We start from the raw sequence: 26,182 nt of genomic DNA on the forward strand, positions 1-26,182 counted from the left end.
TCGACATCCCTCGGAGCTTCTTCCGCGCCCGGAGACGTGAATTTCTGTCTAAAAATAATGGGGGGGGAGGGAAAAAAAGAAAAAGGAATACAGGCGCGCAGGCAGCAGCGAGCAGCGCCTGGCTGGCTGCCAGGGAAGGGGCAGTGACTGAGCATTTACAGCATCCCCGCCTCCCGCATGCGGCGGGGCAGGGGCTCGGCGCCGCATCCCCCGCGGCCGGTACCGCACCGCACCGCGCCGCGCCGCGCCGGGGGGGCCCGAGCGCCTCTGCCGGTGCCCGGGCGGCCCCGAAGGGGTTAAGCCGGGACCTGCCGCCGGGACCTGCCCAGCCAGCCCGGCAACTCGGCGGCGCGCAGCAGCAGCGGGCGGCTGCGGCCGCCTCCAGCCCGCGCTCACCGGCGGCGGCACCGCGCAGGTAAGCGGGGCTGCGCGCCCGGCACCGGGCTGCGGTGGGGAGGAGGAGGAGGAGGAGGAAGGTTCTGGGCGCTGGAGCATCGCGGGCTGCGGGGGATGCCGGGCCCCGGCGGGCCGCTCGGTGCCGGGACGCCTCCCGGGCCGGGTCGGGCCCCGGCTGCGGCTGCGGCAGCGGGAGCCGGGCCGCTGCGGAGCGCGCTGCGGGGGCCGTTCCGGGTGATTACCCCACAGCAGTCGCTGCTCCTCTCAGCCTCGATTAAGGATGGAGCTGTAAATCCCCCTCCCGGCCCCCCTCCCCTCGCCGGCCCCCTCTGCCCCCCCTGCATCCCCCATCGCTGCCGCTCCCGCTCCAGGCCGCTCCTCCTCGCCCCCTCGCTGCCCCCCGCGCCGGCCCGCGGGCGATGGGGACCGAGCCCCGCAGCCGTGTCCTTCTCCCACCTGGCCACTCTTGGTCAAGGTCACTGCAGTAATTCCATATGAGCTGCTGGGTGCTGCCGCCTTATCTCCCACACGGCTTCTGTTTCACTCCCTTTATATTCCAGGGAGGGGGGGGATGATACTGTGCTTGATAAACCCGCAGCTCTAAACCCCGCTGGCAGCTCCAGCCTCGATTACCTTCCTCTCATCCCTGCCCCAGCCCATGCTTCCCATCTCTTTCCATTCAGACTTCCCAGGCCATCTCATGGCAGGCAAAGTCCAGCTGGGGTCAGGTTTCTGGCCAGGATGAGCAATGCCGAGAGCCTGTCACTGGACCTCGGGGTTTGTCCAGTTAGGAAACCTGTTGGAGGCAGAAGGAACCATCCTGCCTCCTCGGACTGCCAGTGTGCCTGCTGGTGCTTTCCAGGCTGGTGGCACCTTTGGAGAATGTGACTTTATCTCCACCTGGGTGTTGGTGGAAAGCAGAGCACGGAGCCAAGTCCTGGAGGACTTTGCTGTGTTGCTGCCCTTGTCCTGGAGGCGTTTCCGTGCCAGGCAGGCAGTGGCCTGGCCATGGGCTGTCCCGGCGGGATCCAAAGGCCGCGCTGACGGGCTGCATTGCGAAAGGAATCCGTGCAGGGAACCGACTCGAGAGAAACTTTGTCCACCCGCGAGCGTGGCGGTGCCGGGCTCCTCTCTGACTCACGGGAGATGTTGCTGCTGGAGCTGTGGGGCGCCTGGCTGCTGGCCCACAGGAGCAGGAGGTGCTGGACTGGTCATGCGGGTTGTGTGGGACCGTGGTGGGTGCCTGCATGGCTTGTGGGCACATCAGCACAGCCCTGGCCCAGCTGCAGTGGGATGGAGTGGTATCCTGAGCTGGGAGAGGGCTGGATGTGGTGCAGCAGCCAGGGAGGTACTGGAACCCGAGGTGAGTGATGAAATGGACTCTGATAACCGCTGGCTGCAGACTGCTCTGTAGGGGGGAGATATTCCTCTGCTCGCATGTGTTATCTTGGATAGGGGAAAAATTGCCAGTGAGTTTTGTCACAGCTGCAGTGAGGGCTCTGGGAGCAGCTCAGCTCCCCAGTCCTGCGGTGCAGCCCTGCCGAGGGCAAGGCAGCTTCTGCCTCTCCCTCAGCTTGGCTCTGATAAAACGAGGGTGAACAGTGTCTTCTCACCATGCAGGGACAAGGTGAGGGTTTAGGAGCAGCATGGAGCAGGGCACAGAGTTGTGATGGGCTCGTGTGAGGACAGGTCCAGACTGCCCCACGTCACTGCATCTGTGTCAGTGCGGCGCATCCCAAGGACAGGCATTGCCCGTGGGGAGGTACCAGGGCAGCTCCCGGCCATGCCAACCCCTGCAGCCTCTGTGTCTAGGTCCAGAGGAGGCTCAGACAGCTCTGGGTTTTGCTGAGAGGGGCATTGCATTATCCCTCCTGCTGGCTAACCTGGCACTGGCTGTTAGCACCCTGAATTCGCCAGCCACTCGAGGGAGCAAAATTACTGAATTTGCTGGGAAAACCTGCCTGAGCAGCTGCCAGCACTAGTGAGTCGTTATAGGCTCTGACTCATGATGAAGTTTTGGGTTTGCACGATGCAGCCTTGACAGCACTGAGAGCCTTGGGCTGACAGCTGGGACAAGCAGGGCTCCGTGCAGCTGCAGGTAGTGCATCTGGGTGTACAGGGGAATTCCTGGCTGCACAAGGACTGGGAGGGTCTGAAATCAAGTTTGCCAGGACAGTGGAGCTGAGGCAGACAGGATCTGGAGGAGGGAGCTGCCATTTTCAGATGATTACTTTTAAAAACAGAAGTGCAGGGTAGAATCTCCAAATGTTGCTGAATCCAGAGCCACAGCTTGTGGTGGCTTGGCAATTCTGGGTATCATTTACCATGAGATTTCTTTTCCCCTTGAGCATCCTGTGTGTCTGAGTTGGTGAGTTGTGGCAGCCTGGCAAGGTGCTCCTGATGGTCACATCCACCTTGAGAAATGTCCCTGGTGCCAGTGGAGGACTCTGGGAATGGGTCTTGGTGGTTGGGGTGATGCTGAGATCTCTGTGTCACTGTTTCCTGCTGCAGGTGCCGGTGAGGCTGTGGCCGTGCTCACTCATCCCTTCTCCACTGGTCCTGCCTGCCACCAGCAGGTCTCCAGCACCACACAGCCATGACGACCTCGGCGCTGCGTCGGCAAGTGAAGAACATCGTGCACAACTACTCAGAGGCAGAGATCAAGGTGCGGGAGGCCACCTCCAATGATCCCTGGGGTCCTCCCAGCTCCCTGATGTCAGAGATCGCCGACCTCACCTTCAACACGGTGGCTTTCGCTGAGGTCATGGGCATGATCTGGCGGCGGCTGAACGACAGCGGCAAGAACTGGCGTCATGTCTACAAGGCCCTCACCCTCCTGGACTACCTCATCAAAACCGGCTCCGAGAAGGTGACCCACCAGTGCCGGGAGAACCTCTACACCATCCAGACGCTGAAGGACTTCCAGTACGTGGACCGTGACGGCAAGGACCAGGGCATCAACATCCGGGAGAAGGTGAAGCAGGTGATGGCGCTGCTGAAGGACGAGGAGCGGCTGAAGCAGGAGCGGGCGCACGCGCTGCAGACCAAGGAGCGCATGGCCCTGGAGGGCATGGGCAGTGGCAGCCACCAGGTCGCCTACGGCCGCCGGGCATCACCCTACGGGGAAGATTACAGCCGGGCACGGGGCTCACCCTCCTCGTTCAACTGTGAGTGTTACTGGCGGCGCGCTTGGGCTCTCTCAGGGGAGGCAGGTGTTGCATTTGGTTTGCACCTGCTTGGTGCCCGTCATTCTTGTGCATCTTTTGGGATGGTGGGCTGAAGCCCATCCTGCACCACAGGGCAGAGATTTGGCTGGGCCAGTGGAGGACCCCAGCAGCAGTGGCAGCTGGTGGTGCCTCCAGCCTTAAACTCATGGCTTGTTCAAGCTATTATGCATGGGTACATCTCCTGGGGAGGCTGGGCATTGGGATGGAGGCCTGGAAACTGGTGATGTGCTTCCCAAAATACCTCAGTCCTGATGCCACTCCTTCCCCTTTTCCTCTTTTATCTCCCAGCATCATCCTCATCCCCACGGTTTGCCTCTGACCTGGAGCAAGCACGGCCCCAGACAACAGGAGAGGAGGAGCTGCAGCTGCAGCTGGCACTGGCCATGAGTCGGGAGGAGGCAGAGAAGGTAGAGTGGCCCTGCCTGTCCTGGGGTGTGAGGCACCTCCCTTGCCTTGTCTGTGAACACACTGGGTCAGTTCCCTGGGAAGAGGCAGGATTTTGGGGGCTGCCTGAGGCTGGTGCATGTACCTGCACTGCACCAGGCTCCTCGCATTGTGTCTGGCACCCAAAATCACCAGTGGGCAGATGGAGATGTGGGCTGCCCCTGCTCCCTGTTCTCATATTAGAGAGGACAGCACCAGGCTGGGATCTGTCCAGCCTCCCAGACTCTAGGGTGAACTTGGGGGGTCTTCTGGATTTACCCCAACCAACCTGGCTGCCCTCCTCTGCTGAGGACTTTTGGTCTAAGCTCCCCCATTCCTAAACAGAGGTTTAGGAGGCAAAGCCTTGCCCACCAGTTTGTGTGGCTGCAGGGCCAGCACTTGCCTACCCACAGAGGTTTAGGAGGCAAAGCCTTGCCCACCAGTTTGTGTGGCTGCAGGGCCAGCAGCATCCCCAGGGCTGGGGGCTCACTGCACATAGGTGCTCCTTCCCACTGTCTGGTCCTTTCAGACTGGGCTAGAAGGAGCACTGGGAAACAGCCCCAGGAGGAATCAAGCAAGTGGGATATTGTGCCCATTGGGAAGCCACCTCAGGCTGTCCCTTCTGCTGTCTGTTGGCCCCTTTTCCACCAAGAATGGATTATTTGCTCACCAGCAACCAGCCAGCACGGCGTGCATGAGCCTGTGGGTACAGCCAGTACACAAAATCAGAGGGACATGGGGACCAAGGAGCTGCATGGCTGGACTGGTGGGCATCCCCTGGAGCTGGCACTCAGCACCATGAGCTCAGTCCTGCCAGGGCAGGGGATGTGCTCTGGAGATGCTGCTTGTTGCTGCCAGTCTTTCCTGCCCGTTGGAGGCTCTTTTAGAGGCAGAGCAGGGTGTATATCCCTATTTTTGTCCTGGAATTTGAGTATTTATAGCTTCCTCACACTGCTCCAATGAGCACTGAAGAAACACTCTCTGGAAAGTGTTGCCTTTTTTTTGGAGCCCATCTGGGCTGCACAGTCATGTGCACACATTTATGGGCGTTGACACACACACACCCCTATCAGGGTAGCCATTCCCAGCTCCCATGAGTCCCCACACTGCTGGAAGAGTGTCATGGGGCAGTGATCAGGGCCACCATGGTGGTACAGGGACAGCCTCTCCCCAAAGTCTTCTCAGGTCTAGGTGTGGGGCTGGCAGAAATCCCAAACGGAGGCTGGTCAGTGTCACAAATCGTCTTTCCCAACAGGCTGCCAGGGCAAGGGGATGTCTTACTCATCTCCTCCCCTTCACTGTCTGCATCAGGGTCCCCAAAAACCTCCAGGGGAAGATGCTGACTGCCTAATTTAGCATCATCCCAGCCTTAATCCAGCAGCAGGTGATGGGATCGGGGAAGGAGCTGGGCGGGGGCTGCAGGGAACCTGAGCAGGAGCTGGTTAGAGAGCACAGGGACACTGGGCTGGGGTCTGCAGGCAAGGCCAGCTGGATGGGCACAGATGCTGTGCAGGCAGGCAGGGGGCCACTGGCATGGCAGTGGCAAGGAGAAGGACAAACTCCAAGCAGTCCTGCAACTCGAGGGCAAGCTGAAATGTCACCCAATTTCCTCTGTTGCCAGAAGCCACTTCCTCCACTTTCCAGTACAGACGAAGAAAGGCAATTGCAGCTCGCGCTCGCGCTGAGCAAAGAGGAGCACGAGAAGGTACCTGTGTCCTGCAGTCCTGGCGCTCCGCTCTCCTTGCACTTGGTCTTCTCTCTGTGGCACCGGAGCCCAAACATCACCTCGCTCCGATGCCCGCTTTGCTTTCGCTGCTCCGGGCTGTCTGCTGAGTGCTCTCCTGGGGGCTCGGCCCTGGAGGAGCTGTCTGCTCAGATGCTGGGACTTTGTGGGTGGCAGCTCCTCTGCTGGGTGTGTCTCCTGGAGAAGGTGCTGTCTGCAGGGTTGCTGAGCTCACAGGCCCCATCCCTTGTCCCCGCAGGAAGTGAGGACCTGGCAAGGGGAGAACTCCCTGCAGCAGAGACCTGTGGAGGAGACTGCCCCAGGCAGGGACGAAGAGCAAGAAGAGGATAAGATGAAGAAAAGCCAGGTGCAGCACTGGAGGCTGGGTGGCCACACAGGGGTGATCCTGCATGTCTGCTCCAGGCTCCTCTCACCTCTTTATTCCCCTTCTGTCTGCAGTCCTCTATTCTGGAGCTGGCAGATATATTCGGGCCGGCACCAGCCCCCTCCAGCCACACGTCTGCTGACCCGTGGGATATGACAGGTGAGGACAACTTGCAGGCTGCCAAAATTTGGGACAATGGCAAAAAGTTATCCCTTGCCTCTGTTCCTCCCCAGCAGTTCAACAATGAGGACCTCTGTCTTCTTCTCCCTCTGGTGTCTACTCCATTACAGTCCCAGGTGTAGCCATGGTCTCCTGGCCACATACCCCCCACTCAGCATTCCTCTGTGCTCTGCATTGTTCCCCTCTCCCAGAGTTTCCCTTTTTTTCCAGATATGAAATCCAAAGTGGAGCCGGTGGCCTCTCCCTGGACCGGTGCAGCGGATCCCTGGGTGCCAGTCCCAGACCCTGGAGGGGACCCCCTCTCCCAGGCGAGCGCCTCATCCCAGCAAACCTCTGCTGGGCCCTGGGACTTTCCCCCCAGCACCACTGCAGCCTCTGACCCCTGGGGGAAGGCACCGATGTCTTCTGGCTTCCCTGCTGCAGACCCCTGGGGAGCAGCATCCCCCCCAGCCCCCCAGGGCTCCAATTCTACACCAGCTCCTGACCCTTGGGCTGCTGTGCCTGAGCAGCCTCCAACCCCTGGTAAGAGGCTCAATGGACCCTTTGGCTTTGCTGAGGATTGAGGACAGCCTTGACCATCACTACCCTCCTGCAAGTGGGCATCTCTGGGTTCTCCCCCCTTCCTCCTTCAACCAGCTCCCCAAGCACCCCCTCCCCACCCTCCTGACCCTCAGCATCACCCTTCAGCATCCTGAAGACTTCAAGGAACTTTTAGGCTTTATCTTTGTACAGAACAGGCTGTTTTAATTAACATAGCAGTTAACAGAGCCATCCCACGGGAGGGGATGGCAGCCCCACACCCCTCCAGCAGCCCGGTGATGCTGTGTCCCCTTAGTGATACTATTTGCTCAGCCCAAATGACCCCTGTACACCCTGCCAGGACTAGACAGGACCGTTGCTGGTCGCAGGTGCCATGCTGCAGATGGGAAACAGTTGTAGGAGCAGCCTGTGTTTCAAAGCTCAGTGTCACTCTCAGTTCCTCCTGGGTGTTTTCTTCCAGCTCTGTGCAGGTCCTGCATGTGATGCCCCCAGTTTTGGTCCCTGCTGAGGGTTGCAGAACCTGGTCTGGGGCCAGTGCTGAGTGATAAAGCACTCCTGCAGACCTGTCCCCTCCACCTGTCCCTGCTGGGGCTGGGAAAGGGACCTGCTTGTTGCGGGGTGATGGCTGCAAGCAGTAGGGCTGTCTTGGTCTGCAATGATCCCACGATCTAGCTCATCTAAGCCTTCCCCAGTGCACATTCCTGACCCCCAACCCCATGCCCCCACACTGCATCCCCTCTTCTCTATCTCCTTGCAGGCAGCCACCCCTGCCTCTCTCCTCTTCCATCTCCTGCTTCCCACCTCCCTGCTTGCTCCCCTCCTTGAGTGTCCCCTCTTCCCCCCAGCTCCAGGGGGGAACGCTTTTGACCCGTTTGCAAAGCCGCCCGAGCCGCCGGAGCAGGAGCCCTCGCAGCCGCCCTCCTCGGCCAAGTCCAGCAGCCCTGTGGGTAAGAGCTGGGAGCGGGCAGGTGGTGACCTGTCCCTGCCTGTGGCACTTCTAGGCCTGGCAGGTTGTGTGTAGTTGCGTGCTGGTGTGACCAAATCTTGTTTCCACGGGCGCGTGCTGTGGCCTCAGTCTGCCCCACAGCTGAGGGCGCAGCACAAGTCTCTGTGTGTACCCATGTCCCTAACTCTGCTGTCTCCCGTGGTGGCTTGGGGTTCCTTGGGCTGGCCAGTGCTGCAGGCTCAGCCCCGCTGTGTCACGCTGTGAGATGTGTTGTCAGCCACCCTGTGCAGTGACAAGGGAGAATGCTGTCCCTTGGTGTCTCCCAGCTGGCTCACGTGTCTCATCTTCCCTCCCTCCACCTCAGAGCCCGACCCCTTTGGCGACCTGTTCCCCAGCACCAGGCAGGATGGGGCAAAGAGCTTTGACCTTGCCAACCTGGCTGACTCCCTGCCTGAATCCAGCAAGGATCGGAAGGACTGTAAAACCCCCGAGGCCTTCCTTGGCCCTGCCGCCTCCTCCCTGGTCAACCTGGACTCCCTGGTCGCACCTACTCCAGCCTCCAAGACCCGCAACCCCTTTCTCTCGGGTAGGTGCTGCAGGGCTGCTGCCCAGGGGCTTCCCTGCGCTGGACAGGTGGTGGGTGGGGGAGAAAGAAGTGATGGAGGTTTCCTGGCTGTCCTGACGTGTCCCATCTTCTCCTTGCCAGGTCTGAGCACGCCGTCCCCCACCAACCCCTTCAACCTCTCCGAGCAGCCCAAGCCGACGCTGAACCAGATGCGGACCAGCTCACCAGTGCCCGGGCTGCCCGCCGGCCACCCCGCCAACTCCATGACCTACAGCGCATCCCTGCCGCTGCCCCTCAGCAGCGTCCCCGCTGCCACCGCTGCCCTCCCCGCCTCCGCCAGTGCCTTCCCGCAGGCCGGCGCCTTCCCCGAACTCCCCAGCACCTTGCCGCAGCCTTTACTGCCGCTGAGCGGCCCCCCGGCCCCGCCGTCCGCGCCCGGGGGGCTCAACCCCTTCCTCTGAACGCTCTGGACATTGGACATGTGGACCCCCTCCCCAGCTGTTACAATCCCCGTGATCTTTCCCTCCACCGAGACTTGGGGGTCTGCTAAGCTGCACGGGAGGTGCCCCCTCGCAGCCCCCTCCCCGTGCCCGCTATGGAGGGCAGCCAGCATGAGCCCCCGCGCTTGACGGGCAACAGGGGACCCCTTTCCCTGCGAGGGCCGGCGTGGGGCACCGCGGCGGGGCTGGCTGGGGGGCAGCCAGCATGAGCCCCGGAGCCTGACGGGCAGGAGGGAACCCCCTTCCCCTGTGAGGGGCCACGGTGGAGGCCTCACGAAGGGCTGTGCTGCGGGGGCTCCGCTCGGTGGGCCGGGAGGGTGCACGGGGCCCGGCTGCTGGATGGGCCCCCGGCGTGGTGGGGCTTTGCCCCGGAACAGCGGGGACCTGGGGCAGCGCAGGGCCGGGGGTGGAAGCCGCGGGTCCTCCCGCCCCACGGCGTTCGCCCTCCCTCGGCTGCTCCCCCTCACGCCCCGCCACCGCCGGGCGCCGCTCCAGGGCCGGGGGCGGCGGTGCTTGGGGCGCTGCGACGGCGGCGGCGGCTGCGGGTGCCCGTGCGACAATAAACTGCGCTGAGCGACCCAGTGTACGCCTGTGAGTGCGACTGTAAACCGCGCTGAGCGACCACAGGGGCGGTAACGGCGGCGGGAGCGGCAGCGGGAGGGGCGGGATCGCAGTGAGGGCGAGGCCGCCCTCAGGGCCCGGGCGGGCCGGTGGCGGAGGCGGGCGCTGGCAGCGGGGCGCGGCCCGGCCCGCCGCGCCGCCCATCCTCCCCGCGCCTCTCCTGTGCCCCCCGAATCCTCCTGCAACGCCCTGTGCCCCTCTTGTATTTCCTCTAGATTCTCCCGGCACCTTGCTGAGTCCCTCATATAGCCTGTTCGCACTTCTGCCTTCCCCGACATGCTCCCCATATCCCTTCTCATCCCCCTGTATCCTCCCTAAATCCTCCTCTCTGCCGCAGCTCCTGCACCACTTTGCGTGCTCTGTACTGCCGTTCTGCACCCCTTTCCCACCGCCTGCATCCCAGCCCTGCATCCCTTCTGCATCCTCATACCCAAACCCCGCATCGAGCCAGCAGCAGAGGGGTCTCCCCGGTCCTCTCCTGCCCCTCACTCCAGTCAGCATAAAGAACCTGTGCCGCATCCCCCGTGCACATCCACCCCACGCGAGGGGATTTTCCTCCCTGAGGGCACGCAGGTCAAGTCCCGCAGATGCTGCTCTTGCACTTACAGCTGTTCAGCGTGCCCCCAAAGTGTGCTGGCGGGGGCAACTCTGGGAATGGCCTTCACCCCACCATGTGTGGGGTGTGCCAAACTGGAGAACAGCCTCCTCTGAGCCTCCAGTGAGTGGGAAGGACCTGTAATGTCCCAGGAGGGATTGGGGTGGGCTGAGCCCCAGCAGAGCTGCCTGGGGCTGAGACTGTTCCCCTCGGCATGGGGAGCAAATACTGGGGAGCAGCACCCTGTCCTGGGGCACGGCAGGACCCGGGGTGGTGGTGCTGATGCTCTGGTCTGTCGTGGCTCTGTCTAGAGGCTGAGCTTTGTTGTGGTGGGCAGGGAAGCCCTGAGCCTGTTTGGTGTCGCAGGAGCGTGTTTCTGACGGGGATGGCAGCCATGGCCACGCTGGGGACACCCGGCCCCCCCAGCCGCCCTCGTCACACCAACCGCCTGATCAACGAAAAGTCCCCGTACCTCCTGCAGCACGCACACAACCCTGTGGATTGGTAAGAGCCATGGGGAGCCTTTCCCCTTCCTCTCCCTCTCCTTGTGCCCATGGGGCTGAGGGACTCCTGTCTTCCCCCCACAGGTACCCTTGGGGTCAGGAAGCCTTTGATAAAGCAAAGACAGAAAACAAGCTGATATTCCTGTCAGGTAACCAGAAAAAAAGGCATATTTCACGTCTCCATGTGTTGGTCAGTAGATGCTCAGGTAAGCTGAGCTGCATCCTGAGCTGGTGTGTGATTATACATGTAGGTATGGATGACCACCAAGCAAGAGAGGAGTGTGTGCTGGAGTAGCTCTCTCTGAAAATGGGCTACATGTAGGGCCAGAGTCCTCGGCCAGCTTTTAGGATCAAGAGCTGGAGAGTTCAGGAGACTTTTCTCCTCCATCTCTTGTCCAGGGAGGCAGTAGCTCTTGCCCATAGCAAGGGTCCCTTTCATGTGTTCTCTGAGTGTTCTCCCCATCACGTGTTTCCTGCTTCCCGCAAAGGACCATTCCTCACCCATCTGAGCTTGCTTGCAGTTGGCTACTCCACCTGCCACTGGTGCCATGTCATGGAGGAGGAGTCCTTCAAGAGCCAGGAGATTGGAGACATCATGAACGAGCACTTTGTGTGCATCAAAGTGGATCGTGAAGAGCGGCCAGATGTGGACAAAGTGTACATGACCTTTGTGCAGGTTAGCGAGGCACGGGCAGAAGGCTGTGACTGGTTCTCTCAGGGTGTTGTTCATTGCCATGTTCCTCAGGCAAGCAGAACCAGTACGTGGGGTGGTCTGGATGGGTCTTAAAGGTGGACAGAAGCGCACATCTCTCTTGGAGTGAGGCTCTTGGATGTGCTGGAAGGGCACAGAGCAGGTGCCTTTTGTGTGACCTCGGTGCACATGCCTTTTGTCTTTCAGGCCACCAGTGGTGGAGGTGGTTGGCCCATGAGTGTCTGGCTGACCCCAGACCTCAAGCCCTTTGCTGGGGGGACGTATTTCCCTCCTGAGGATGGAGTGCATCGTGTTGGTTTTCGGACTGTGCTGCTCCGGATTGCAGAGCAGGTGCGGGGCAGGGGTGGAGTAGCAGACAGCACTGAACCAAAGGGAGCACAGGGAAATGGTCTGGGCTTGAAGGGTAACTGAGTTAGGAGATTCAGTTGTGAGGAAGAGTAGCCCAGAGAACCATCCAGAGCTTTGGCTTGGTTTAGAAGTGGGCTTGAGCTGATTTGGGGAGCGTGATTGAGAACTCGAGGTGTGGTTTGGACTGGTACAAGGCAAGAAGAACTGTCTTTTTCCCCTTGCATTTTAGTGGAAGGAGAACAAAGATGCCCTGTTGGAGAGCAGCCACAGGATTCTGGAAGCATTGCGACACACATCAGAGATCCGTGTTCAGGGCCAGGAGTCACCCCCGCCAGCCAAAGAGGTGATGGACATCTGTTTCCAGCAGCTCTCCAGATCCTATGAAGAGGAGTACGGTGGATTTTCCAAATCCCCCAAGTTCCCCACCCCAGGTCAGTCTGGTCTCTTCTGCTGAGTCCTGCAGTGGGGCAGACAGCAGTGTGGGGGCAGAGCCCACCCTACAGCCTCCCGTTACCTCCCTGTGTTTCAGTGAATTTGAATTTCCTGTTCACATACTGGGCCCTGCACCGAACAACTCCAGAAGGTGCCCGGGCACTGCAGATGGCTCTGCACACCCTCAAGATGATGGCCCATGGGGGCATCCATGACCACATTGGTCAGGTAGGAGTAAATCTTTGGAGGTAAGCCCCTGTCATGGCCAGGAGGTGTGAGGTGGAGATGTGAGGTAGAGACGTCTTCACATGGTCTCTGCAGGGGTTTCACCGCTACTCCACGGACCAGCACTGGCATGTACCTCACTTTGAGAAGATGCTCTATGACCAGGGGCAGCTGGCAGCCATGTACACCAAAGCCTTCCAGGTACAGCTTTGGCATCCCTCTGTGTGGCTCCCACTCCTGCAGGCTGCAGGGATTGGCCTGATTTGGGGAGCAGCTTCAAAGCCTGTTCCCCAAGATATTCCCAATCCCATGGGCATGGAGCAATCCAGTGCTACCCTTCATCTCTTGTTGTTTATCCAGAAGTGCGGTACAAACCCATGACAGTGTAGCCCCAGGGCTTTGAGCAGAATGGGGGAGGAAACAGGCTTTGGGCTGGTCTTTGCAAGTCAGCAGACAATGCTGCTGCCTCTGACCTTGGTGTGACTCCAGCATTACTCTCCACTGCCCTTTGTAGATATGCAGTACTCTCTGATAGCAGATTTTTGTTGAAGGTCTTACTCTGAATCCATCCCTCATTTAAAATCATTGGGCTTTCAAATGCTCCTTTGCCAACTCTTCAAATTGAAATGTCTCGCCGTATTTTGCTGTGTCTCTTGCCCTCTCCCACCCATGTACCACTGATGTCCACCCTGTGTCTCCCACAGATCTCTGGTGATGAATTCTTTGCTGATGTTGTCCGAGACATTCTACTCTACGTCTCGCGAGACCTGAGTGACCAGGTAGGCTCTTCCCTGAGCTGAGCCAAAGGGAGCCAGTTACCCTACCCTGGGATGTGGCTTGGAGCTGTTTTTCCCTCCCTTCTGTCCCAGCTGAACTCAGTCTGGAGCACTGCTGAGGCTCATTAGCCAGACTGCCAGGCCTGCAGTGATGGGGAGCTGGCTGAGTGCTGTCCTGGAGCTGGAGGATTTCTCTGTTGTGCTTTTCCCAGGCAGGAGGTTTCTATAGTGCAGAAGATGCAGATTCCTTCCCAACCAGCACATCTAGAGAGAAGCGAGAAGGAGCTTTCTGTGTGTGGGCAGCTGAGGAGCTCCGGGCTCTCCTCCCTGACCCTGTTGAGGGGGCCACAGAGGGGACAACCTTGGGAGATGTCTTCATGCACCACTATGGAGTGGAAGAGGCTGGCAACGTGGACCCCATGAAGGTGAGGGAGAGCAAAGGCTTGCCTAGTTCCAGGAGCACTGATGAGGGTCCTGCACCCATAGGCATGGAGGGATGGCAGAGCAGCCCCAAAACACTGAGTGCAACACCTCCCAAGTGTGATGGCACTCCTGGAATGTGTCTCCCTCTCCCTTCAGGACCCCCATCAGGAGCTGAAGGGAAAGAACGTCCTCATTGTGCGCGGCTCCCCGGAGCTGACAGCAGCCCGGTTCGGGCTGGAGCCAGGCCAGCTGAGTGCCCTGCTGCAGGAGTGCCAGCAGAGACTGTCCTCAGCCCGGGCACAGCGGCCACGGCCACACCTGGACACCAAGATGCTGGCAGCATGGAATGGTGAGAGGTGGCTCTGCTCTGAGGACACATGCCTTGGCTGGACCCCTGCCAGGGCATGGTAGCAACAGGTCTTGCTGGGACTGAGAGGCTCCCACAGAGGCACTGGGTAGGCTGTGATCAGGACCTGTGATCAGGGGCTGTGTGGAAGCAGCCCCCCCACCTGCAAGCCTTGGGATACTGCTCTGGTTTTATTTCCTTCCCCAGCTGCCAGCAGAGAGCAGCAAAACTCTTCCCCTGGCTCAGTCCAGCTCCTCTGGCTGGGCTGTGGGGAAGGGGCCTGAGCTGGGGACCTAGGACCCTCATGGGCACAGAGCCCATCCCTGCTGCTGCATGGGTGAGGGAACACAGCACTGTGTCTGGCTGGGGGTCCTGCCTCAGGGAATCACTGCAGGACCCCCAGCTCTGTTCCCAGCAGTAAATTCCTGAGTGTTTGGGTCTGGAGCTGGCATGGGCTGGAGTTATTCTGCAGACTGGAATAGGCTTGAGCCCCGTATCTGCCCACAAGTGAGGGCTCAGCTCTTGCTGGCCTTACAGTACTCTGCCCGTGTCTTTGGTGACAGTGAGTGACTTCATTAGTGATTGGAACTGAGCAGAAGAGCTAAGACCTGACCTGCAGGCATCAGGGCGGAAGAGCTTTACATTGAGCCTCCTCCAGAAGACTGACAGTGACCCTCTCACCAGTTCCGTGTGCCCCCCCTGACCTGTCCTGCTGTCTCTGCCTCTGCAGGGCTGATGATCTCAGGCTTTGCCCAGGCTGGGGCTACCCTGGCCGAACAGGGATATGTGAGCAGGGCTGCACAGGCAGCTGCCTTCCTGAGGACACACCTTTTTGACCCTGACAGTGGGAGGCTGCTGCGGAGCTGCTACCGGGGCGAGCACAACTCAGTGGAGCAGAGGTGAGTATCAGAGTGCACAGACTTGACTGCCCAGAGCCCCAGCAGTGCCTGTCCTCTCTTCCAGGCAGGACTGAACTGGGAGGGAGGGAGGCTGCTTGTTTTGTATAGAGCTCTGGTGCAGTTTAGGAAGGATTAGTGTCCCCCAGCCAGTGAGGAAGAATTGAAGTCAAAACCTTTCCTGTTCCTCATCTTTCATGCTGGCAAGTGTATTCCCCTGCCTTCTTCTCCTGTGCAGAACCCTGGGGCTGAGTTTTGTGATGGCCACAGCCATTGCTTTGCTTGGTGGCATCTCCTTGGGTATCAGAGACCAGTAAGCAGAACTTTGCTGGGCTGGAGAATATTTCTAACCTGCTCAGTGTAGAGATTCTGATTTTCGTTCCCTTTCTGCCACTGCAGCACTGTGCCCATCCAGGGCTTCCTGGAGGACTATGTCTTTGTCATCCAGGCACTCTTTGACCTATATGAAGCCTCGCTGGAGCAGGACTGGCTGGAATGGGCCCTTCATCTCCAGCACATGCAAGACAAGCTCTTCTGGGACCCTAAAGGCTTTGCTTATTTCTCCACTGAGGCCAGCGATCCCTCCCTGCTGCTGCGTCTCAAGGATGGTGAGCTCTGGGACCCGGCAGTGTGTTCCATGGAGTGTGGTGTGGGAGGACAGGGCTGGTGGCAGATGGTGGTGAGGCACTGGGCTGATGGCAGATGTTGTCCTTTGCAGACCAGGATGGAGCAGAGCCCACCCCCAACTCTGTTGCTGTCACAAACCTGCTCCGAGCAGCTTGTTACTCCGGTCACACGGACTGGGTGGACAAAGCCAGCAAGATCCTGGCTGCCTTCTCAGAGAGGCTGCAGAAGATCCCAATAACCCTCCCCGAGATGGTCCGGGCCAACGCTGTCTTCCATCACACCCTCAAACAGGTAAAGGCTCATTGTCCCTGCAGGGCCTGCTGTAGGAGTGGGGCTGACAATGGCATGGGTGTGGTCACAGCTCTGTTTTCTCCCTCCTGCCACCCACCCTCCCCCTGGACAGGTCGTCATCTGTGGGGACCCCCAAGGAGAAGACACCAAAGAGATGCTGCAGTGCATCCGCTCTGTCTTCAGCCCAAACAAGGTAGAGGTGCTCCCTGCCTGCCAGCCCTTCCCTGGTCTCTGCTGACTGCACTGCTGGTGTTTCATCCTTTCTCTCAGTGCAGCTGTTGCACCCATCCTCCTCTGTTCTGCCTCTTATCTGGGAAGCATCCTGTCCTTTTCATTTCTAAGCACAGCCACAGGGCCACGGCTGAGCCCTGCGCCCTTCTCCCTGCACAGAGCATGAGCAGCCCAGCCCAGAAGTGGCTGCAGGAGTGCTTGTTATTGCTGCTGGCTGTTTACACTGCTCTCAGTGTAAAGCCCAGTTCTTTCCCAAGGGGAAACCTTTCATTCTGGTGTGAATGTGTCATGCCTAGTGTGGATGTGTCATGTCCTGTGCAGACCCAGTTAGTATCTGGGTCACCTGCTGCCTGGAGACACCCTCGCATCCTTGGAAGGGATGAGGCAGTCCTCTTCTTCCCTGAGCCACGTCCTCTTCTTCCCTGCAGTCTGGCTCCCTCCTGCAAAGCTGTAACAAGCCTGGCTGGTGGGGATGTTCCTTTCCCAGCACAGGATCTTTCCCCTCCAAAACTTTTGCATTCCTTGGGGAAGGGAGAAGATGAGGGCTGGGTATTCTGGATGGTATTTCCATGGGGTCATGCCTGCCAGGGCTGCTTGCAGGGGACCTATGCTTTGAGGGGCATGTGAGAGGCTGCAGCTGGAAGCTGGCAGCAGGCAGGGTGGGAGTCTAGCTCTGTTTGCCCCTTGTATGTTCCTCATGTTGTGATGATGGGATGGAGCCAAAGCTTTTCCAGCTTGGGTTTGTTTCCTGGAAGAAGAATTGTGGCAGGAGGGAAAAGCTTTCCCCCAGAAGAGCATAGTCCTGTGGGCACGTATCTCCCCTTCCCCAGGCGTGAGTGTGCAGGAGTGGTAGGAGCATGATCTCTGGCAGTAGCAGTGGCTCCTCCCCTTGCAGAGGTGATGGGATCCCACTTCCCAGAGAGTTGCACTACCTTTGGGAGCAGCTCAGTGCCTCCCAATAGCTGTCCCTCTTACCGTGCTGCATCACACAGACATGAGCATGCTCCTGTTCCCATCTGCCTCCATCACCCTCCAGCTGCTCCTCAGATCTCATTCCCTGCCTCGGGAAGCTGCCCTAAGCAGAGCAGCCCTGGGTCACCTGCTCCAGGGACATGGCTGATTTGGGAATTGCCAAGGAATTGGGGGAGCATCCCTGTGTCCCCCATGTCCCCACTCCCTTTGTGCCAGCAGGGCGCTGGGGGCCAGGCTTGCGTGCAGGAACACAATTAATTAGGTTGTCCCAGTAATTAATTCCTTACAAACCTGACCCTGAAATCCTTGCTGTAACAAGATGCTAATGATAAAATTGCACTGAGGTTGTGGTTTTGAATGGACCCTGGGTCTGGAGTAGCCCTTTGCTGCAGGCAGCTCTTTGGGGATGCAGGCAGGGGTGATGCTGATAGCTGTTCCTGTGGGTGTCCTGGTGCTGGGAGCAGTGAGGGTTGGTTCTGTTGGTTCTGGATCCCAGCTGCTGGTATAGATCCCTGCCCTGTTAATGGTCTTTAGGGTAATTAGGAAGGATCCCATTATCTCTTCAGCTGCAGAATACTCTCCTGCCACTTGCCTTTATCCTGGCCCTGTGAGAGGACCTTGGGGAGCTTGTGAGAAAAATGAATAATGAATTTCAGATTGGACATGAATTGGTAATTAATCACTCCTGGAATTAATTCCAGACAAAGGCAAATGGGGAGGAGACTGAGGGGAGCAGGAGGCAGGCAGGGAGACAGGCTGAGCCAGAGCTGGGTCACGCAGATGTGGGATGATGGGGAATAGGACAGGACTGCAGCAGCCACTGTCCAGAGCAGGGACTTGGGCATGTGGTGCCCCCCTGGGAACACAAGGGTGTGGGGAGCCCCTGCCAGGCATGAGTGAGGCTGTGTGGGTGTCTCTGTGTGTCAGTGCTGGGTTTCTGCTGGCTCTGGTGTAGAGGATGCTGCATGCCAGGTGAGCAGTGCTACAGTGGGAGATGTGTGTGCTGTGGGAGGCAGCATTTGGTGTCAGCATCCCTTGGTGGCATTGCCATGAGTAGTAGGGACATGTTGCAAGTGTGTCCATGCTCAGCAGACACATGCAGGGCTTGGATTGGGGCGGGCAAGGGAGAGCTGTGTGCTCCAGCAGCAGGATGTTCCCTCTGTGCCTTGGGAAGGGACAGCCTTTTGCTCACTCTTTGCATCTGCCTCAGCATGAGGCTTGCTGCCAGCTCCTGGCCTTTCTCCTGATTAGCCTGTAAGCCCTGAGGCTTTAACAAACATTTTCCCTTTCAGAAAAGCTAATTATCCTGGCAGCCCAGTCATCACCTCTGGCTGATGCTGCTGTGTCAAGTGGGAGAGTCCCTGACCCACTGCTCATTGCTGCCTGGGTTTTTCTGGGAGGCATGGGTAGGGCAGGAGGAACTGGGCTGCAGGTTGGATGGGGCAGTGCTGCAGCTCTTTCTGGGGCTGTTCTTTGGCTGGGGAGGTGTCCCCAAGGAGCTGGCTGGGCTGGGATGTGCTGATCCCTGTGCTTCATCCTGGCTGCCGAGTGTCCGGTGTGGTTAAGGGAGGCAAAGCTGCCACATCTCCATCGTGCTGCTTCCTGCACTGGCGTTACGGGGATGTGACCACTGTGGGACCCTGGCAGAGGGCTGGAGTGGATCCCTCCAGCTCCCCATTTTGGGAGAGTGTGTGTGGGGACACTGCCAGCCCTCAGCACGTCCGTGGGGCAGGAAGGACCAGCTGGCTGTGCTCTGGCTCTCACAGCTCCTTCTCTGGGCAGGTGCTGATGGTCGCAGACGGAGACAGCGCCGGGTTCCTCTACCGCCAGCTGCCTTTCCTTGCATCCCTGGAGAGGAAGGATGGGAAAGCCACTGCCTACATCTGCAGCAACTTCACCTGCTCCCTGCCTGTCACCTCTGCCCATGAGCTGCGTGGGATGCTCAGCCCATGAGCCTCTCAGTCCTGCTGCCTGTGGGAAGGGAAGAGTGGGACAGGCTGGCGTGGGGACATGGGAGAACCCCATAACAGACACAACTTGAGCACTATCCCCGATGTTCCTAGCAGTGCAGGGGGCTGTGCCCTTCCCCACCTGCAGCGGGTCGGGGTCAGCAGTGTCTCAGCACAACTGACTGTGGTCCTGGGTCCTGGTTTTGGTATGTCCAGGAGACACCCATGGAGGAGCATCTCCTGCCCCTGTGTGCATGCTTGCTTCTCACCTCTTGTTGCTGAGGAAAAAGAAACCAAATTAAATATAAAGCCCAGTGTGAATGGAGGAGTCAGATGGGAAAACTGTTAGGGTTCCTATAGCAACCCAGGGTAACACTGTCAAAAGCACCTGGCTGACTTGGGAGTGAAGCACTCTTAAAAGTATTGCTGGCTACAACAGCTGGTATTTTTCCTTTACAGAGGACATTGTAACATACATTAACTTAATATATAGTGCATGGATAAAACCTGCTGATTACCACTGATGTAAAGTTTATCCTCTCTTTTCTCCCCTCCTTCCCTTCTTGTCCTCCCTGCTTCCAAATGGGTGAGTACCAGGTTTTCAGCATCCCTCTGACAGCCTGGGCTCCCCCAGCACAGTACCTCACATCCCAGCTGGCTGGGTGCTGTCATCTGGCAGCAAAATGGTACTGCCCACTGGCTTTCTGGTAGGTTGTGCCAGGATTTGGGAGTAACCAGCCAGGAGAAATGCCTTTGAAGTCAAATCGGAATTTTGCACTTCATCTGAGTGGAGGGGTTTTGTTTTCTCTCCTCTCTTGGTTTTAAAAGCCTGAAGTGTTTCTGGAAATCCAGCTGAAAATTGCTGGTTTGGCAGATGTCCGCCTACTTTCTTCTGGGGTTTTTTGCCATCTTTTTTTTTTTTTTTAGCTTGGCATCTCTACTGTGGGGATTGATTTGACACCCATCCTCAGAAATGCTCAGAGTGAGCTGGTTTGTGTTTGCTGGGAGAGCATCCTCGGAGAGCAGGGCTGGTGCTGAGTGCCTGTGGGGAAGCCCACATAGATGCCACAGTGGCACGGGGCTGGGGTGACATTTTGGTGCCCACCAGCCCCTTGTAGCAGAGACAGGGTGCTTTCCTCCCATACTGCTTGTTGGTGTCTCTGTGAGCAGCCCCCAGGCAGAGCTATGCTGTGAACCTCTGTCAGGATGAATTGGCTTCACCTCTCAGTAAAACAAAACAAAAAAGAATGAGAAGTTCTTTGTGATGAATAACTATTGTTGTGGCACCTCTGTCCTCCCAGTGCCTTTGCCTTGCTGCTGTCCCTGGGTGCTGGTGGCCATGTCCTCTGCTTCCCACACTCTGCCTGTCCCTGGAGCCACCCCTGGGCTTTATGGCCTTAGCAGGGGGTGGCTTTGCTTGAGTTCTAGTGCAGGATCCCTCTTGGAGCCCTTGTGCCCCTTGCCCAGGCTCAGTGCTGGGGCACCCAGGGGTGCTGCTCCTCATTAGAGGCTGCAGTGGTTAAACCCTCCCAGTGGTGCTTCCTGTCCTTTCCTGTCACCAGCCTTCTGATCCCATGGCAAATGCTGTTTTGCTGCAGGGGTTGTTTTCTGGGGCAGTTACAGGAGACAGGACTGGTGTGTGCTGCCCAGCCCACCCAGGCCCTCAGGAGGATGATGGAGTGGGATCTCTGGGCTCAGGGGTCCTGTGCCACTTCCCAGTGTCTGTTTGCCTGATCCCTTCCCACATTCCCTTTGGTGGCAGATGCAGAGGCTTTCTCCACCACTGCAGAGGCTCAGGGTGGCTGGAGGCAGCATCCTGTGCTCCCCCGCTCCTCTCCAGCTGCAGAGCTGTCAAAAAAGCTCTCCAAAAACACGTCAGATAACTGATGTGCTGCTTTTTCCCCACAAACACTTGGGTTTGCCATCAGGCTGCTGCAGATGGCACAGGGGGACTTCCTCCATCCCAGGGCTCTGGGCTCACGTGGGAGCCCCAGCAGAGAGAAACAGGTTTTCCCTTGGCATCTTGTTTGTATAAACACCTGCTTTAACATTTCAAACTTACATTGGGGGATGTGCAGGGCGCCCCACTGCTCAGAGCACCAGGGCAGAGGGAGGCCTGACACCCACAATGTCCCTTTGGGGGGTCCAGGACACATGGGGTGAGGGGGAGGCAGCATAAGCAGCCACTCCTGCTGCACTAATGAGCCTTTCCCTCTAATTAATATTCCCTGGAAAACCCAGCACTAGTTCTGGATCTCTCAGCTGTTATCTCCTGTGGCATTGAAGTGACATCAGTGGGAGATGGGCTTTGAAAGCTGTTTGTTGTGGGGGATGTTGCCTCTGTGGGAGAAAGGGAATGGAGAAGGGTGTCCTAAGCCTGGATCCTGCTCCAGTGTCAACCCCCCCATCCGAAATGTATGTGGGGTGCAATTTGCAGTGCCTTTGAGAAGGTACATTGGGCAAAATAATGAGGTTTCTTAGGCTGAGCACATGGTTAATTCATACGTGAACACCCACGGCTGGCACAGCTGAGCACCCCATTGCCACACACCTCGGTGGCCAAACAGCACCTGAGCTCTGAGCTGCTTATGCCTGAGTGGATGATTAGCTGCTGCCTGAAGGTTATTTTGGGCACGAACAGGCAGGTTTTGGTGGCTGGGGGCTGCTGCAGGAGGGGGTTTGGAAGTGCTGCTCGCTGGTTGCTCTGAAAGTGATTGAAAGGCTTCATAATGCCCCAGAATATCAGGGGAACCTATGACAGGCAGGTGCAGGGGGGCAGGAGCTGTGGGGCTGATATGAGGAGTCCCTCCAAAGCCAATCCTGTACTGTGTGCCCAGTTACTCCAGTATTCATCCAGAGAGAATTTGCAGCCAGCAAGCTGCCATGGTGAATCCCCTGAGTTGCAGCCTCCTCTCCTGGGTAATTTGGGGTGCTTGCTGCAGTCCCCTTGCAGCAGGATGTGGGTGGGGGTGCATGTTGGGTTGCACCAACCCTGCTCTGGCATCCCATGGAGCATCTGCAGGCAGTGGAGAGAGCTGGGGGCTCAGCAGCTCCTGCTGCCCTTCCCTGCCTCAGCATTTGCCTTGCACAGATGTTCACACCATCCAGCTCAGAGTAATTCCAATGTTCCTGACAAGTGAATTTTGGGGACTGTCATCCCCATGTAGCGCTCAGCTGCTCTGAGCAGGCTCTGCACCCACAGGCCAATGCTTAGAATGACTTTCCCACTTGGAAAGCTCCCATTCCTGCCTGGCAGCTGCAGCAATCCCACCCATTTCTCAAGGGACTGCCAACCTTGGCCACATCTGGGAAGCAGGGAGGGGTGGAGGGGGATGGCTGAAGGCCTTGTGCCATAGCAGGAGGCAATCAGCACCAATTATGGGTTATGCAATGGACACTTGGCCATTGCAGGCCAGGGCAGGGGTGTATGTGGCCATTAATCCTCCTTTATTATAGTTTTGGTGTTTACTGACTGTGGTAACTGTTGCATTAAATCAAAATGAAATGTTTATTTTGGAGGCTTTACGAAAGGGCAGAGGAGGATGTCCAGGGTTGAGGGTGCAGGTTTGTGGGAGGGGGTTTTGGGGGTGTACAAAGGAATCAGAAGTGCAGTGGAGGGATGGCCTTGCCATCAGCGTGGGGATATCCCCAGGTGCTGTGCCAGGCTGTCAGTGCAGGTGAGGTGACAGTGGCATCTCCACTGCCTTCGGCGCTTTGTGAGCTGCTAAATTAGAGGCAGGAGATGCTGAGGGCTCCCAGGGAGCCTGGGCTGCTGATCAAAGGGGAGCAGGCTCTGCTTTCCATCGGGTTTTATCCAAGACTCCAGGAGCGCTGAGGCTGCGACTCTCCCCATGGCCGGGTGGAATGAATTTGGAGTTAACTCCTTGTGTGCTGCAGCCTGGCAGGAGCAATTAGCAATATTTTATGGTATCACCTGAGACTAAAACCCTCAGGAATTCTAAGGCTTGGGGAAATCCAGAGCTGGAAGGCAATGCGTGGATTTTGGGGCCAAATCTCCTGCTGGAACAGCAGCCCCCAGCCATAGTTTCTGGCTGCAGCATGGATGTCCTGAGACAACTTCCCTCGTGCGTCTGGGCTGATGCCTGCTGGCTTTTTTGGGGTTTTTACCCACGGAGGAGAAACCTGAATGTCTCTGTGTGACCCAGCACTCTCCTGCCCGTCCCTGAATCTGGGACAGGCAGAGCCGGGCTCGCCGCAATTATCCGTGGATTAACGGCAGCTAATTTAGTCTGAGTCACAGAAGCTAAACTGGATCGATACGGGGTGAAGAGTACAGAGGAGGGATCGATAGGCGTGCAGAAATCGGGCTGCACACCCCTGTGGGATGGCGCTTTTGGGGCTGGGAGGGAGCGGGGGGACAAGGGGACGGGTGGCAGGCGGTGCCCGGGGCCATGCAGCCCAGCAGGGCAGAGCTGCCACTCAGCACAAGGATTCCACGGGGTCTGTGCAGCTCAGGGATTGTGGCAGGGTGAGCTGCGGGATGCAGGATCTGTCAGGGGTGTGACAGCCGGCCCCGCTCTCCTGGGACATCACTGCTTTGATGGTCACAATTTGGATACCAGCTGGCTGCAAGGTGTGTCCCCAGCAGGAATCCTCACAGCGGGATGGAAACCGGGCATGTCCCAGTGACCTCTGGGGTTTCTGCACTCCCGAGGCCACCAGGGAGGGTTGGTCTGTGTCCCTCGTGCTGCCTCCTGGCCTGGCAGCAGGGCACGAGGCAGGGTCCCTTTTCACAGCTGGCAGCCCATGAGTATTTATGTCAGCCTATTAAAAATGGTCACTGCATCCCAGATTAGTCACGGGGCCCTGGAGAGAGCAGGGTGCTGGGTGCAGGGGCACTGATGTCACCCTGACTGTGTGGCCAGTGACAGTGGCGTGGCCTCTCAGCTGGGCTGGGATGGGGCAAGGGATCCCTGTCCCTCTGGGGCTGCACGAGCAGCTCTCAGCTCTTGCCTTTGGACCCGACCCTGCTCTCTCATGCAGCCCTCTCGTACCTCCTGGGAGCCTGCTCAGGGTGCTGACAGCACCCAGATTTCTACCCCTCTTGGCTCCTCTTCCTCACCATCTTGTGCTTTAAAACTCATAATTTAGTGGCTGTGAATGAGGTCTCCATCAATGCTGAGGGCTGTGGGAGCTGCTACCCCCACCATGTGCTGGGGGTGTGCTGCCTCTGGGATGCAGCCAGAAGGCCAGAACAGGTGAGTATACTCCCAAAATAGAAAGAAAATCCATGTTTTGGTGAAAAAATAGAAATTAAAAGGGAAAAAAAAGATGGAGATAAAGTTATTTTCCATCTCCTAAGGGTTTGGTAGGGATAATAAAGAGAAGAATCTAATTTAGAAGGAGTCTACAAAGACAGAAGTGCTGGAGGGGTCTTGGCTGCTGTGTGAAGCTGCAGCCTGAGCATCAATGGAGCAAACCCATGGGGATGGGATGTGCCCTGGCAAGGTGTCCCCACAGTGTTTGGAAACCCTTTAGCCCATGGACAGGCTCGGTCAGGGGCTAAACTCTGGCAGGGGGAGGGTTCTTGCTTTGCTTTCTGTGGCCAGTGCTGGCGAGGAGCTCAGGGAGAGCCAGCCTGGGAGGCAGGATGAGGAGGAGGAGGAGAGCCCTGTGCTGGGAGCAGGCAGGCAGAGGCAGTGAGGCAGAGCAAAAGGAGACAAGAGGCAAAATTAGGGGACAATTAGGCTGGAAAGACACCCCAGGGAGGGAAAGCACTGAGCGTGGCTGGGTTAACCCAGGCCAGTGCAGGGCAGAGGTTCAGTGTCACTGTCCCTGTGACTGCAGTGCTTTGGCAGAGCCCCCACAGGGCAGTGGGGTGGAGAGGACAGCAAGGGCCTGGTGTCCTTTGTGGCTTGCAGATCTGAGAATCACAGGCAAAAAACCCCTCGAGGAGGGTGCTGCTCTCTCTCCATGCCATCTCTCCTGTCTGCCACGCTGCTCTGGGCTCCCCCATCACATGCTAGTGAAGGTCCTGGATACTGCCACTAATGAGGGCTTTGATCACCCCCACAGACCCTTCCCGTGTTTCTGGGTGAGATCCTTGTGGCACTGATGCAGTCCCTAAGTCCCTTCTATCTGCCAGGACAGCCAAGGGGGAGGGCTGCAGGGCAGTGGGGGTCCTGCTGCCCCCCCAGAGGAGTGCAGCACCCAGGCTCCTCCTGAGCCCCATCTCCATGGCAACACGGTGGGATGCTTCTGCTGGGTACTCTGACAAGGCCACCAAAGGGGAATCCCAGCAGGAATCCTGGGAACTGTGGCAGGGTCAGGGAGAAAATGCTGGTCTGGGTTGAGAGCATGCCTGTCTGCCCTGGGATGTTGCTCAGAGGCTCTGCTTGGTCCCAGCAGCCACTTAAAACTCAGTCCATGCAGCCTCTCCAGTGATGACAAGCATCTCCCAGAACAAATAATTGCAAAATTAACCCCAAAGGCCTTTCAGCCCCTAATTTTCCATCCCTGACCATGTCCTTAGCTTAGGATAGACAATCCCAGCATTTCTGTAGCACAGCACCAGTGCAGCCTTTGGCCCTTGGTACATATTTTCCCTTAACACCTGCCTTTCCTTTTTACTGTAGTTTTTATTACCAGGCACATTCAGATTTAAGGAAACATAGCTGAGGCACAGGGGCCTCAGGAGTTCTTGTGCTGCATTGGCAGGGGGAAGTCTGGGGCTGTTTCAGGTGGATGCATGAGCTGGTTAGCAGAGAAATGGGATCCATCCTGCTTCCCTGAGGGTCTCCCTCAGGATGTCTTAGGGCAAAAATCAGCCCTGCAGAGGAAACACGTTGCTGTGTTGTTGCTTGCTGGCTGGGATGGAGGTGTCTTGAGGGGGCTGTCCTCCTCTCAAAGTTGTCCCCCTTGTTCCCCCAGGCTGTGCACTGGGGAGCTCAGGCTGTTCCCCTTCATTTGTTGTCATTTATCTATAATTTAGAGTGGGATTTAGTTATATTCTAATTGAGTTTCATGTGTCACAGCGTGTCTCAAACAGAAAATAAAATATTTAACAACCTCCACTGGTAATAAAGATTCACATTTGCCTCATTCTGGTTCACAGTACATGAATATTCTGCACTGCACTCCGCAGGTATTAACTTCATTCAGATTTCTCCCAGGTTATGCAATATAACAGTAATGACAGATAGAAGCCAGAGCTTAAAAAATTATAATCAAAACCAACAACAACAAACCAGTTTGATGTCATTAACTCCCCTCTGTTGGTTAGGGGAGCATTAATATGTTCCCTTTCATTGCTGGCTCCTCTGTGCGTGCAATGCTCTGTGTCTGCTCACACTATTATACAGGAACTGGGGCAGGAGAAGGGCAGGGGCA

At 57.7% G+C, this 26,182-nt stretch overlaps 2 protein-coding genes across 6 annotated transcripts; both read left to right on the forward strand.

Annotated features, from left to right (window-relative positions):
* The first annotated feature begins 88 nt into the window (after positions 1-88).
* On the forward strand, positions 89-9,292 carry EPN3 (epsin 3). 4 transcript variants are annotated; one of them, XM_039715824.1, is made up of 10 exons: positions 89-415; positions 2,908-3,563; positions 3,912-4,030; positions 5,668-5,751; positions 6,029-6,136; positions 6,229-6,313; positions 6,545-6,856; positions 7,720-7,821; positions 8,185-8,406; positions 8,527-9,292. In XM_039715824.1, the coding sequence occupies exons 2-10, from the start codon at positions 2,993-2,995 to the stop codon at positions 8,844-8,846; spliced, it is 1,923 nt and encodes a 640-aa protein (XP_039571758.1). In that variant the 5' UTR covers positions 89-415; positions 2,908-2,992; the 3' UTR covers positions 8,847-9,292. The 4 variants fall into 4 exon arrangements, with proteins under 4 accessions (XP_039571758.1, XP_039571761.1, XP_039571759.1 ...); XM_039715825.1 differs by lacking the exon at positions 89-415 and adding an exon at positions 1,464-1,595; XM_039715826.1 differs by lacking the exon at positions 89-415 and adding an exon at positions 1,737-1,759.
* Positions 9,293-9,637: 345 nt separating this feature from the next.
* SPATA20 (spermatogenesis associated 20) lies at positions 9,638-19,356 on the forward strand. 2 transcript variants are annotated; one of them, XM_039715823.1, is made up of 16 exons: positions 9,638-10,079; positions 10,468-10,605; positions 10,689-10,753; positions 11,126-11,280; positions 11,503-11,646; positions 11,894-12,095; positions 12,194-12,324; positions 12,418-12,522; positions 13,026-13,100; positions 13,310-13,522; positions 13,677-13,869; positions 14,597-14,765; positions 15,162-15,370; positions 15,481-15,680; positions 15,793-15,873; positions 18,666-19,356. In XM_039715823.1, the coding sequence occupies exons 2-16, from the start codon at positions 10,487-10,489 to the stop codon at positions 18,834-18,836; spliced, it is 2,232 nt and encodes a 743-aa protein (XP_039571757.1). In that variant the 5' UTR covers positions 9,638-10,079; positions 10,468-10,486; the 3' UTR covers positions 18,837-19,356. The 2 variants fall into 2 exon arrangements, with proteins under 2 accessions (XP_039571757.1, XP_039571756.1); XM_039715822.1 differs by lacking the exon at positions 9,638-10,079 and adding an exon at positions 10,088-10,224.
* Positions 19,357-26,182: the final 6,826 nt, after the last annotated feature.

The sequence above is a fragment of the Passer montanus genome, unplaced genomic scaffold (genome assembly GCF_014805655.1).
Source record: "Passer montanus isolate IOZ18808 unplaced genomic scaffold, ASM1480565v1 scaffold35, whole genome shotgun sequence".
Lineage (NCBI taxonomy): Eukaryota > Metazoa > Chordata > Aves > Passeriformes > Passeridae > Passer > Passer montanus.